This window comes from Dipodomys ordii, unplaced genomic scaffold (assembly GCF_000151885.1).
Source record: "Dipodomys ordii isolate 6190 unplaced genomic scaffold, Dord_2.0 Scaffold161, whole genome shotgun sequence".
Taxonomy (NCBI): Eukaryota; Metazoa; Chordata; class Mammalia; order Rodentia; family Heteromyidae; genus Dipodomys; species Dipodomys ordii.
The window spans coordinates 3,817,331-3,831,845 of record NW_012267377.1 but is presented as its reverse complement, the minus strand read 5'-3'; the positions used below and the strand labels follow the sequence as shown (position 1 = coordinate 3,831,845).

General features: G+C 41.6%; 1 protein-coding gene across 1 annotated transcript in view; it reads right to left on the bottom strand.

Moving 5' to 3' along the window:
* Positions 1–14,515, bottom strand: part of Hecw1 (HECT, C2 and WW domain containing E3 ubiquitin protein ligase 1) — a 163,979-nt gene that overhangs the window by 60,332 nt on the left and 89,132 nt on the right. Inside the window, exons 9-12 of the mRNA XM_013033006.1 lie at positions 12,138–12,239; positions 7,635–7,785; positions 3,825–3,964; positions 1,278–1,399 (exon numbers count right to left, since the gene is read on the bottom strand). Coding sequence (XP_012888460.1) covers positions 1,278–1,399; positions 3,825–3,964; positions 7,635–7,785; positions 12,138–12,239 — 515 coding nt within the window. The remainder of the gene's footprint in view (positions 1–1,277; positions 1,400–3,824; positions 3,965–7,634; positions 7,786–12,137; positions 12,240–14,515) is intronic.

Here is a 14,515-nt window from a genome sequence, read left to right as displayed (position 1 = left end):
TTAGTGGAACATGGGGCATGTGTGTGTGTGTGTGTGTGTGCGTGTGTGTGTGTGCGTGCGCGTGTGCATGCGTGTGTGCGTGTGCATGGAAAAAGGACACACTGAGTCTAACCACTAATCTCTTCCCAATCCAGCCACAGCCCCCACCACCAAACAGAAGCACCCTGCCTAATGGAATCACTATGAGATCAGGTGCACAAAGAAAGAAAGACTCATGTCTCATCTATCTACACAGGAAATCTGAACATTAATGACTCCCTGAGGAATCTCTCTCAATGGAGCCCTTCCTTGCCATGCCCTCAGCCCCTTCCTGGTATGCTTCTCTCCCTGGAATCACTGAACCAGCTCCTAGTCTTGGTCCCCATAATCTCTCCCTAACTCCACCAAAGCCCCTGGATGTGTAGCCCCACTGCCCAACGTCACCTTAGGTTTCTGTTGTCCACTGAAGTAGATCCAAACTCCTTCACATGGATTATCAGATGTTTGTTGTTGAGTCTCCAACCCTTCTTCCCTGCCTGAGGGTATCCACCCGCCAGCTACACCAGCGCCAGTATAGTTTTTTTTTTAATTGTGAAAATACCATTTAGAGGGGTTACAATTACATGGGCAAGGTAATGAGTACATTTCTTAAGCATTGTTGCCTCCTCCTTTGTTTCCCCTCCCTTCCACACCCCCCTCTCCTGGCCAAAGTTGTAAAGTTCATTTGTTGTTGTTCCTCATACAACATCTTTCTGCCTGGACTTCTATCTGTCCACTGTCAACTCTCAGGACTCAATTTGGATGTCATCTTCTGCTCCCTGGCAGTCCCCAGATGTTTTATCTGCCCACGGTTTGAGCCCTGTCCTATTTTGTAAGGCTGATCTTTTCACACATTGTCACTCCTATTTTCCTAACATAGCTTTGTGTCTCTGATGCTTAGATCTATGACTAAACTTCAGAACATATTTGTTGAATGCAAGAATGTGACGATATTCACTTTTATTTCTGGAAAACACTTCTCCCACAAAATGCACTAAAAAATACTTGTGTGAAATCATATCACTTGAAAGAAATGGTTCAAAATGAAACCTACTTATTGTTTTAGGAGAAATCAATACATTTGTTTAGTGAAAGTGATTTTATAAAATGGGATAGGGTGAAGGGTATCTGGTCACTTCATATGAAAAATGCACTGAGATGCATTTTTTTCTGGTATGAGGTAAAATTCTGGCCTTTTTTATCTGTCCAATGAGCATGCAAAGCTCAATGGGATTGGGTCCCTCTGCATTTAGACTCACATAATTGGCATGCAGCACAGTGAAGAATTCAGGATTGGTGATAAACTTGACCGCAGGGGACTGCAGCAGCAAGGTGATTTTTTGTGAGTTGACGGGAGAAAGGGAGCCTTCTCTCCTCAGATCTGGCAAAAGTGAAGCAAAGAACAGAATTGATTGTCACTATAAAAGTCTTTCTGAATCAGAACTGGCTTCAGCATGCAAGCTCAATCCCCTCAGCCACCTGGCTTTCCACTACACCCCACAGGGCACTCGTCCCTTAGTGTTAGACTTTTTCCAGATACTAGGATATTTTCCTATACATAATGAGCTATATTGGGTATGATCCAAGTCTAAACATAAAATATATTTCCTTCACATATACCTGATATACATAGTTTGAAGTAATTTGATGGTTTTTTTTTTTTTTTGAGACATGGTTCTGTTATACAGCCTAGCCTGGCCTCAAACTTGAGATCTTCTTGCTTCATCCCCGAGTGTTACAGCTGTGGACTACTACATTTGCTTTATTCAATATTTTTGTAAAATAATTTTGTGCACAAACCTAAGTTTCACAGTGTAGAATTTTCCATGTATGGCATTCATGTGGACACTGTTTCCTGGGTCATTTTGGATTTTGAATGAAGGATTCTCAACCAGTATTGCTTTCTGTAAGTCAGTTAAGAACCATTACTTCCTATTATCATCCTGGCATAACTTAGTTAGGCTCAAATCTTCAATATCTCCCCCTCTCTCTACCCCCTTTTTTATGCCAGTACTGGGGTTCAAACTCAGGACTTCACTTTTTCTTTCTTTTTTCTTTTCGTTTCTTTTTCTTTTTGCTATTTTGCATAAGGTTTGTGCTTTATCACTTGAGCCACACCTCCACTTCTGGCATTTTGCTGGTTAACTGGAGCTAAGAGTCTCTGTACTTTTCCACCTAGGCTGGCTCCAAACTATGATCCTCAGATCTCAGTTGCCTGAGTAGTTGGGATTACAGATGTGAATCAGCACTGGGCTAACACCTCTCTTCCACTCAGTGACTTGTATTGTATTACCAGTTGCTCAGCGTAGTTATGATGGTTGTTGGAAGAACTGGTCACATTACCACCTCAGAGCCTATTGGCAGAGCAAGGATATACGTGTGAGTGCAAGAATAACTCAGGGGAGTCACTGGTCTGCACTCAGTTCACACAATCACCTACAGAACCACAGGGTAAGCATGCAGTTGTGCGTGCAAACCAGGAAATGTGGGACAACTTGTTACATAGTAATTACCAAGTAATCCAATACTGAACCCCAAAATCAATTTTCTGTCTCCCTGCTCTCCCCTAAGATTTCTGTTTCTATTTATAGTTTCTGTTTCTATCTGTAACTTAAATCTGTAATTTGGTTCTATCATGTAATTTCTCAGAAGATGGAACAAAGAAATTAATTTTTTTTAAAAAAAGCTAATGCAGTCAGTTTTGTTAGTGATCTGGAAAAGGAAACAGAATGAAGGCTGTTAAACTTGGAGCCTTCTTTTGGCAAGTAAATCTGCCAGTCCACAGAGATAATGGATTATTAGGATATCACTGCACTAATCTGCACTAGTGTACTAGGTACAAAAAGTGAAAGCCAGTCTCATCATGCAATGTGTGTGTGTGTGTGTGTGTGTGTGTGTGTGTGTGTGTGTGTGTGTGTATGTGTGTCCCCCTGTCCTGGGGCTTGAACTTAGGGCCTGGGTCCTGGCTCTGAATGTCTTTTGCTCAAGGCTAGCTTTAGCATAGGTCCACTTGAGCCACAGGTCCACTTCCAGTTTTTGGTAGTTAACTGGAGACAAGAGTCTCACAGACTTTCCCGAAATCCTCAGATCTCAGTCTTCTAAATAGCTAGGATTACAAGTGTGAGTCACTGGTGCCTGGTATTCTTATGCCTGTTGAATCCTTCATTGAGCTCTGGTCAGGCAGGCTCAAATACAAGAAGACCAGGAAAACCAGGCTCTTGGTAAAAATGCTGTTAGACAGCATACACCACTAGAAGCCTGTTGGAAAATCCCTTTGTCCTCAAATCCCTCCCTGGAGAGATACGAATTTTCTCCTAACTATGGACAAGTCATTTTTGCTAGTGTTTCTCTTTAGAAAGGGAATCTTCTATTGCATATTTTCCTGGTAAGTGTAAAAACTTAGAATACCAACAAATACATTTCCTTAGTGACAGGTGCCTAAGCCATGTGATTCAAAAAGTTATCATGATGCACAAAGTTACCATGATGCACAAGGATCGTAGCCAGAAGGCCCATGTCTAGAATCCATTTGCTTCCCCAGCTCTGGGCTCCCTTCCATGGAGGTGGCATTCTCCTCATCTCCTTCCCAGGTTCCTATGGGGCAGCTATGCTGTCTCCCTTACCTTTTGGTACCACACCTCTCTCTCTCCTCTACCCTGGTCCCCTGTGTGTTCTCTCTCCCATAGACTATTGTGGGGGGGGGTCATCACTTTCCTGCCAGGTAGGCTGAGGGGCTGCCAACTCTGTCACATTGTCTGATGGCAGTGGATGCCATCCCTGATGGATGGGTTTCTGGCCTCTAGTACCTAAGTTTGGCTGGGAAGATTCAGCTTCAGAGTCGCTCCCTCCACCTCCGCTGCCTCCTGCTGGGACTTGCTCACAGTTCTGGCTTCCAGATTCTTCTTCAGATCTCTCAGTTGCAATGGTTCGCTGAATGTTTTGATACCTTTACATTAGAGAATGGAAAGACAGCTGTTATTCTTTTGTTTGCTTGCTGGCAGGCCAAGGCTCTGAATCAGATAATTGTAGAAATCTGAGAAGAATTATCTTAAATGTTAGGGGAAAAAACAGGCTGAAAGTGCTCAAAAGATAGCTAAAATAATTACCAAGACAAGTATCCCTAGAGTATTTGATTTTACAAGCTAGGATGAATTTGGAGTATGCTGACTTAAAGAAAAAATCAACGTAGCCAGGTGCTGGTAGCTTCTGTTTATAATTCTAGCTACACAGGCTACTGAGATCTGAGAATTGTGATTCAAAGCCAGCCCAGGCAGGAAACACTGTAAGACTCTTCAATTAATCAACAAAAAGTGCCAGCGGTGGAGTTGTGGCTTAAGTAGTAGACTGCCAGTTTTGACTGAATAAAGTTAAGGGACAGCACCCTGGCCCTGAGTTCAAGCCCCATTAGTGGCATACACACACATACACACACACACACACACACACACACACACACAAAACTAGCACAAATAATAACTAATAATGCAAAATAGTGATGACTAGCACTAAAACAAAATCAAACCAAGTCCAAAATAAGAGTGTGGGAAATAAATGATGACTAAAGCATGGAATTACCAGTACATCATTATACAATGTCTACAAACTGGAGCAATTAGTCTACTCACTTACTCTTGTCAAGTAATTGATAAAATTGGGCAGAGGCTGTGGATATCTTACACCTAAAAGTATGTTTATCTCAAGGATCATCTTATTTTCCCTCCTACTTTGGGACCCTCCCTGTCAGTCAGTCACCTCCTCAGGTACTAAATATTTACTAGCCCTTCCACTACGCATAGCCCTGTGCTAGAAATTCAGGTTATAGGATTAGAATGGCCTTGTCCTTGCAATACATGTAGTTGAGATGGGGCAAATTGGCAAATGGTGTGTGAACCATGACTCTAGCTGTGAAAGGCTGTTCTGGTCATGAAAGATGACCAGATATGTGGGATCACAGACAAGGAGATGTTGGAATAGGGACTTGCCTCCTAGAGTGTTAGGAAGGAACATTTATCAGAAGAGAATGCATGGGAAAGCAGGGTGCCCTAGGCTGAGGATGGGTAAGCATCAGTAAGGACATGGGGAGGATGGCAGGGAGCACCTGCAAGGTACCCAGCATTCACAGTTCAGGCCACACCATCAGAGTCACCTGCAAGGTTGGTCCAAAACACAGAAGACTCCCAAGCCCCATCTAGTCTCTGGGTTGGTAGGTCTGGGGTAGCACCTAAAGTTGGCATTTCTGCTTCACATTTTAGCTACATCCAGAGTGGTCCTGAGGCTCCTAGGACAAGGATCAGCTTTGAAGAACTGTTGTACTTGCTGGTGAACAGCTGCTTAAAAATAGAGATAGCCACCAGATGCTGGTGGCTCACACCTGTAATCCTAGCTACTCAGAAGGCAGGCATCTGAGGATCATGGTTCAATGCCAGCTTGGGGAAGGAAAATCTATGAGATTCTAATCTTCAATTAACCACCTAAAAGCTGGAAGTGGAGCTGTAGCTCAAGTGGTTGAGGGCTAACCTTGAGCACAAAACTTCAGGGACAGCATCCAGACCCCGAGTTCAATTCCAGGACCAGCACACACACACACACACACACACACACACACACACACACACACACACACACGAGACAGTTCCAGATACATACTTAGAATGATCACCAAACATAGTGTGGAGAATGAATGAAGGACAGGAGCCTGGGGTTAGCAGCTGTGCTGAAGTCAGGATAAGCTGGGTATGTGGAAAGCAATGGTGGGTCATCCTTCTGGTGTAGGGAAAGCACCCCCCCATACTGCAGGGTTCCACAACCAGTTATACCTCTCAACAGAAGATTTCTTGCCCCTTCTTGCCTTTTGGTAACTTGGGTTTCTTCCATATCCTGTACGACTTAGAAAGCTATCAGTTGTCGGGTTCCTGTCTCCTCCACCTATTTCCTTCACTCCACATGACTTCTGTTTTGCCTAATGACTCTCAGCCTCCTTTATGGTGAAGCAGTGATCCTTGTAAGAGTTCCATACAAATGCAAGTCATCAGAAAGTGACCCCTTTGTGCCCATGTAGTGTACGTTCTGTGGCTACCAAATGACAGAAAACTTTTAAGTGTTTGAAAGCTCTAGGTTAAAGCCTGAATACTTATCTGAAGGCTGTTTGACTATCGCTAAGGAGTTTTTTTTTCACAATAAGGGAACAATTTCTCAAAACTTAAATTCCTTTTCTCTTTATCTGTTCCCGGAAGTCTGGTTGACTCCCCTAGAATGCTTTGCTCCACTGAAGAATACCAGGATTTACCCACGAAAGACTGCAAAGTTCCTGGAGGATCCTGGTTGTTTAGACACAACAATTCTTCAAAAGAATTTCTCTCTTTCCCATCTCTCTGTCCATCAGTTTTTCTCTCCCTTCTGTCTGTCTTTGTGTCTCTGTCTCAGTCTCTGTCTCCATTGCTGTCTCTCTTGCTTTTGAAAAGATCTTGCCATGTAGCCCTGACTGGCCTTAATTAAATCATTCTGCTGCCTCAATCTACTGAGTAGCTGGAATTACAGGACTAAGCCACCACACTCCACTTTAAAAATATTTTCAAGCGTTCAGAATTATTACATATGGGTATAAAGAAACTACGAAACTAGGGTACTATTGCAAATAAGTGAGAGGAGGTCAATCTGATTAAAGTACTAGAATGTGCAAAGGAGAATGATGTAGTGAGTGAATCAGATCCAAGTACATTGCATGCATATAAGGATACATCAAGATGAAATCTCCTTATCTATCTAACTGATGCTGGTACAAAATGTGGGATAAAGCTGGGCACTAGTGGCTCATGCCTGCTATCCTAGCTGGTCAGGAGGCTGAGATCTGAGGGTTGTGGTTTGAAGTCATCCTCAACAGGCAAGTCTATGAGACTCCAATCTCCAATTAAACGGCAAAAAAGCCAGAAGTGGCGCTGTGGCTCAAGTGGTAGAGTGCTAGCCTTGAGCAAAATAGCTCAGAGACAGTATTCAGACACTGAGTTCAAGCCCTGGGACTAGTGTATGCAGGCGCTTGTGTGCGCGGGGACGGACACCCACACACACCCCCACACACACATACACACGGGGACGGACACACACACACACACACACACACATGCAAAATGTGAGATTAAAAAAAGAAGCCACAATAGAAAATACACATCATGCTTTTTGAGACTGTTTTCCTTGCAGGCGGCTTATAATGTTTTTATAAGACCTATTGTTGGAATGTTTCAAGTTCTGTTCCCTTTTGAGAATCTTGTGACAGATATAAACCACTCCATTAGAAAAAGGGGGTGGAGGGAAGAGGTGCATTCATGTAAAATCTAGCATTCAATTTCTGAAGAGTTCTTGGGCTCCTCCCATGCTTGGAGAGGTGGTTGTGGTTAAGAACTACTCTTTTCCAGAATTCCCCATTGCTAAGTGACAATAAAGTCTAATGTGTCTTCTGCCACCAATTTAGCTTCCCAAGTGCACGCTATGAGCAGGTTTCTTAAGCTACTTCATTACTTTGCAGTCTCCTCATTCTGAGCAAATGGGTGTAAGAGGACAGTGTGGCTGCCATTCTCCGCTTCCTGGGGTGTACAGGAGCTTGTTGCATACTGATCACCAACCGCCTGTTGAGCTGCTCCATCTGGTGGACGGACCCCGATCTCCGCATTCCATCCGGGGTGGCTGCTGCAGTGGGGCGCTGCCAGGTGGTTGTGCGGTTCACGTGGTCCACATAAAAGACCCGCCCGTGGCTGTCAATTCGAGCTTCCCAATCTAATGTTTAATAAAAGGCAAAAAGAAAATCAAGGACAAGATCACCACTTCCAGGTCGGCTGTAGGTAGAACTCGCCGTTGGCTCAGTGTCACCCTCTCCAAGCACCTCCTCTGAGTTTGGGGGGAGGGATGTGGAACTGGGCCTTTAGAAAAGAGTCTAATGTGCTCACGCTCTCTGCAAGGTTATTTTCAACAGTGACTATGGTTCCTTGAATGTAAGCTATGCTTAGAACTAATGGTTTCTAAAGAGAAAGCCTGCTTAATTTATTTCTTAAAATATTCTGTTGGGCTGGCGGCTCATGCCTGTAATCCTAGCTACCTGGGAGGCTGAGATCTGAGGATTGGGGTTCGAAATCAGCCTGGAAAGGGAAGTTTGGGAGACACTTATCTCCAATTAACCACCAAAAAGCTGGAAGTAGAGCTGTGGCTCAAGTGGTAGAGAGCTGTTTGTCTTGAGCAGAAAAGCTCAGGGACAGTGTCTAGGCCCCAGGACCAGCACACGCACGCACACACACACACACATGCGTGCACACACACACACACACACACACACACAATCTGCTGGTTACTCAAGAAGTAGTTGTGGATGATTGGATGCATCCTCCAGGGATAGCTGATGCTGTGATTCTGAATGACAGCATCTTTTCTTTGCTAAATCTAACAGAAGGTGAGTGACAGAGAGACAATGGCTCTGAATTAAAACCAGTCTTAACTTTGGTCCTAAAATACTGCCCCTGCAACTTTCTCATGTCTATCAGGCTTTGGTGACTCATGAGAAGGGTTAAATGCCTAGATAGGTTATAAATTCACAATGTATACTCAGTCTATACATGACTGCCAAATATTTCTAGCCCAAACCAATGCAACCCAATAACAACTATTGAAAAAGATAAAAAAATGTAAATCTCTTGTTGCTAAATAAACATTCTAAAACAGCAGGAGGAGCCTAAGATTAAGATACTCATCACTTTCCAAATTAAACTCAACCCATAGAAAGCTGAAAGGCAGGAGCACAGATGAGGTGCACAGACAGGGACTGGGGTGGGGTGAGGTGCATGGGAAAGCCCCAGAAATGAATAGGCCTGGAAGTCATGTTCACATATGAACTTGGCATAGAAGAGCAATGTCTACTGGGTGGGTATGGGCAAAGCTGTTAGACTCCACGCTTAACAATGGAGTGGAAAGAGAGGCAACCTGATCATGTTATGCTGCAAGTATATTGGATTTAAGGGAAAAGAAACAGACAAACACACATGATTGCAAAAATGAGAAAAGCTCTCAAGAGGAAGTAGCTTTTGGGAGTAAGGTCAAGTATTAATGATTCAGGTAATGACATAGCAACTTTTAACTTTTTTAACGGAAAAGTAAATTTGGCATATTTGCGGTTTTATATGTAGACAGCATATTTGTTTGGAAACATCATGGCATAGGTCTGACTCGAAGGACTGCTAAATAGTTCCCGATGAAAACCCAAATATTAGAAAACACTAAATGTAACTGCAAAATAAACTAAAGGGGAAAAGTGCTTAGATTTGTGTAAGTTTTTTCCAGAAGCCTTAGTCTCAAAGCAGTGATTAGGTAATTCAGCTGTCAACTGTTCCTTGTAAATATGTAGAAAAGTGTTGAGAATCAGTCTAAGTGTCACTTGATAATTGGTTTGATCTTAAAAAAACCCTAAAATGGCAATGCTTCCCAAACAATTGTTTTTCTTGAATCAACATGACTCATCCAACCAAGAGTAAGCGTTAATCTTTTAAGGGCATTTCACTATTTAATTCACTTGGAAAATGTCCTTTTAAACTATAAACTAGGAACTCTGCCTGTTCCTAGAATACAGAGCTGAGTAAAGCAGGAGTCCAGAGTAAAGGCAGGACTTGTTCACAGACAAGGTTTAAAGTTTTACAAATCCTCCAAGGATAAAAACAAGGGAATGAAGCAGTAATGATGATACTAAGTTTAACTATGTCTAAATCATTCATGAAAAATGATGCTTAAAGCCTTTTAGGGATATAGTACATGTCTAGAATGTATAGTGCTAGTACACATTCTTGCACTTATTCATAAACTACTTGGCTAAGTGGTGAGCGTGTTTTCTGGGATGATTTGTAAAGGATTTATTTTGGAGGTACATGATTGTCATTCCAGCCCTCAGAAGGCTGAGGCAGGAGGATCATGTGTTCAAAACAGTTCTGGGCTACCCTTTCTCAAACAAACAAACAAATGAACAAGTCAAGCACCATGCCTGTATTCCTATTCAGGAGGCTGAGAGTTGAGAATTGTGGTTCAGAGACAATCTGGGCAGACATGCTCAAGAGATGATCTCCAATTAATGAGTAAAAAGCTGGAAGTGGAGGCACAGCTCAAGTAGCAAAGCACCAGCTATGAGGAAAAAGAGGCTCTGAGTTCAAGTCCCAGTGTTGGAAAAATAAAATAATAATATAAATTTAAGAGAGAACGAAAAAGAAAAGAATTTACTTTCATCTATTTTGTGGAAAAACAAAAATCCAAATAGGTTTTCTGCCCTTAGTAGGGCTAGATGGTTTAAGCACTATGATGTTATCCTTTGCTTAGACACCCGAAAACCACCTGTACATAGTAGGGCAAGTTATCTAGTGAAGGCCACTTTTTGTGTGTGTGATGCAGGATCTGTTGAATGCTAATGTATATTTTCTGTGAAGTATAAGATCAATGAAGACCCTAATTATGGATCTTTTTGTCTTAACCCGAACCCCCTGTAATACTGTATATTACAGGTTTGGTTTTTTTTTGGTTTTGTTTGAATGAATGCTATCTCATGTTCACAGTTTAGACCTTTCTCTTGAACTTGAGAGTTGCCCATTCGATTGTCTTCTTGACACAACTACTTGGATGGCATCTCAAATAAAACCAAGCCTCTGGTCTTCCCCACCTATACCTGTTCTGCTATAGGCTTTCTTTCCCATCTCAGCTGTAAACAACTTCAGAAGTCTATGTTAAAACTCTTAGGTCACACTCCATTCTTCTCTCTTGGTCACTGTCTCTGCCTGTCTCTTCTGTATACAATGTGACATCAAATCTGTCTTCAAAGTCTACATTCAGAACCTGGCCACGCTCCATCTCCTCATGACCTCCATGAATGCCAGGCTGGTCTACTTCACTGATGTTTCTCTGATGTAAATGTGGTATGTTGCAAACTAATTACCTAAAGTAAACACAGGCCAAAGAATACAAAGAAACATGGATTTTTTGCATGCTGGAAACACTTTTTTCCCCCAGTGGTAAAATCTATCAAATCTTAAAGGTCATTTTTTGTGTAAAAAAACAACAACAGAAATATCGTAGGCCTAAAGAGAGATGTTCTACAATTTATGAAAATACATGATGCTAAGTGAGTTTAGCATTCTTAGAGGCATTATTTCCTTTCCATAAACTTATTAAAGGGAATATTAAAGGTTAGAACTAGAATGACATTTAGGCGCCGCGTAGTCCAAACTTAGCATTTAATAGCATGTGAGGTGTTAAGCTTTGTTTTACAAATAAGAAAATAACATCTGAGTGATTAAATGATTTTCCTACATTCAGATGTCCAGTTAGATAATTATTAACTATACTCTTCAGCTACTAGGGGAAAGTGAAATTAATTTTACCTTAAAGATGATACTTTGCCTGGTTCCCTAAGAACTATTGAAAAAGTGTAGAGCTTTTTTCCATTGATGCAAGTTATGGGGAAGTAAGATCATGGGCCCCCATTGCTTCAAGTTGCTTTATTTGTGAATAACAAATCTGACAGGGAACAATAGGAACAGTCTGTTCAAAACTATAAATTTAAAACCAGTAAAAATCGGAGATTGGGCATTAGAGGCTCACCTTTACAAGCCTAGCTTCTCAGAAGCTGAGATCTGGAGGATCACATTTGAAGCCAGCCTGGGCAGAAAAGTCCAGGAAACACCATGTTCAACAAACCAGCAAAAAGTTGTGCTGGTGGGGTGTAGGTCAAATCACTGAGTTCCAGCTGAGTGAGCAAGCCAGCTGGGAGAGCACACAGCTCTGAGTTCAAGCCCTGGTACTGGCAAATAAAGTAATAATAGTAATAATAATAGATAACAATTTCAAGGACTAGTCAAGTCTTAGAAAGAAATGTTCTCCATTTCAGAAATGGAGGGACTCTGAAAATATATGGTTACCTCTTCAAGACCCCATGTGAAACAATAAAAAAAAACCAAAACCAACATATTGTAGGTGCCATCTTTGTTCCTGATAACAGTGTAAAGCATGGGATTGGGGAAGAGTCTGGATGTTTACATACAAATTTTTACTGACCTGTTCAGACTTGACAGGAAGGTAAGACATAGATTTTAAAAACTAAAGCTTACTTGGTGGAAGAGGCTCATCGATTGTTGGGTAGTGGTGATGTTCAGGCCTCAAGGAAGGAAGCTGGCTTACTGGCTGGGAATTATGGAGTATAGGGCATTCACCTACGGACAAGATAGTCAAGACATTTAGATTCATTTATTGCTATGGCAATGTCATCAGAAAATCACGACTAAAACCATTCACTACAAGAAACAACGAGCAGAGTGGGCAGACTTTGTGTCTGCTTAATACATTCACAGTCATTCATGACAGAAGAAATTATTTTCTTTTACAAAAGGGAAGGGAAAAAATCTAAACACTTGATTACTAATGAGCTATGTCATACAGACCAATATGTAGGATCGAAGTCTGATTCCATAACCACTTGGACTTTCTTGATAAAAGGTGACAGGAGAAAGGAACACAAGAGAAAATTAACAGAGCCTGCTTTTAGCCTAGCAAAGGAAAATAGGCTTTATGTGAGTAAAGTGAAGCATTTATAATGTTCTATAAAAGCTTGATGGCTTGCCAAAATTATACCTTGTCCTATGGATAGGATGGTTTCATCATAGATTTCAAGAGACACTAAGTTTCAGATGTGGGGAGAATTAAACTCTCAGATCATACTTTCTAAGATGGGTCAAGGAGATTGTAAGGCCCAGAAGGGAAATTTCTGTGGTAGGGAAGCTCAGAGATAAGAAAGTAAGACTAGAGTTCTGTTGAAACTCAAGACTACTCTAGACATCGAAGGATTCAGACAAGCCACAATGCTCTTGAAAAAGGAAAAGACAAGACATAAAGGAAGTAGATTATAAAGTAAGAAGACTGAAACATGTGATTCTGAAAGTGAGATAGAAGGAAGAAGACAGACAGACTCAGAGAAATGTTCAAATTAAACCTTATAATCACAGAATGCACGTCTCTGATTATTATGGGTTTAGTTTGTGCTGTTGCCAGTGCAAATGAGTTGAGGAATGTTCTAGAAGAGTGTTATTGTTTCACGATGATGCTCTCAGGTATGTGGAGTGATTATGTGGATGGGTAGCTGGGTACCCTTAACCCTGGAGAGTGAAAAAGGCCCAGAATATAAAATGACCTCCATTTAACTCCAGATTGGTTTTCTCCTGCTTCACGCTGTGCTCATACTCTGTTGGCCATAGGACAAGAGGACAAGAGCTTTTCCTTCCTCTTTTCTCCATGGTTTATGCAAGTAAGGACACTCCTATTAAACTTCAGGTCAAAATGGACGGAAGCTGTGAACAATAATGGTTGAGATCAGTACGGGATCTTGAATATTGATCATTTCCCCCAAATGTCCTTACATTGGAAGATGGCTATTTCCTCTCATTCTAGTTCCATTGGCCTGCTTAAACATAAAAAAATTATTAGGAAGGAAGTTAGGTGGGCTTAGCTTAGTTAATTCTTAGAAGTAACAAGCTTAGGAAGTAGACTCTTCTAAATTACGTATATATGTGTGTATATATTTACATAATTATTCTTACATAAACTGTAGAATATTACTCAATCTTCTGGTTCCTTGAAGACTCTAATGTGCTCCAAGAAGGGTTCTCATTGTACCAAAGCACAACTCATTATGGTATGTCTGTGTTTCAAACACAGCTTCTGTGGATGAGCAGAGACTACATTCATGTGTGTTTTTATATGTTTAGTGTTAGAAATTAAAAAAAAAAACAATGGTATAGTTGTTATGTCATCAGCTGCTGCATTTTAAATTTAGTTTCTGTTTTAAAAAAATCCAAAACTTACCTCATTGTAATTAATTCAATCAATCAGGTTAATTACTCCAAGCCAGTGGGAATAATTCTGTCATTTGCCTGAGGCTAATGGAGCTAACCCCACCTGCTTGTGAACCCCAAGCAAATGCAATGATGTGACTGACACATGTCAGCTGACTGGATGCACAGAGCAGGCTGAAGAAGCAAGCGATTCTGATGTGTATGAGGAGGACCCAGCCCCAGCGCATCACCCGCACCTCACCTACAAAGGAAGAGCTCAGACTGGCTACAGGGTCTGACGGTCTAGCCTATTTCTCAGCTACAAATACAGGAGGGACTTTAAAAAGTTTGTTCGTAAATCATATGACCAAATTGTAGACACAGATAGACCTCTTAGAATAACATTTGAAGTACTTAATAATGTGAAAATTTGTCTTGAGTAGCAAGGAGTAGGAAATGCAAATTGAAGTGCTCTTCCCGTAATATCATCTGTCTCTTTGTCTCCATACTACCTCTCTTCCTCCTCTCCCTCTCTCTGAATCTCTCTCTCTCCCTGTCTCTCTATCTCACTCTATGGCCCAGGTGATCTTTGAACTTTCAATTCTCCTCCCTTGGCCTGGATTACACGTATGCACTACTGTAACTGGCTATATCACACAACG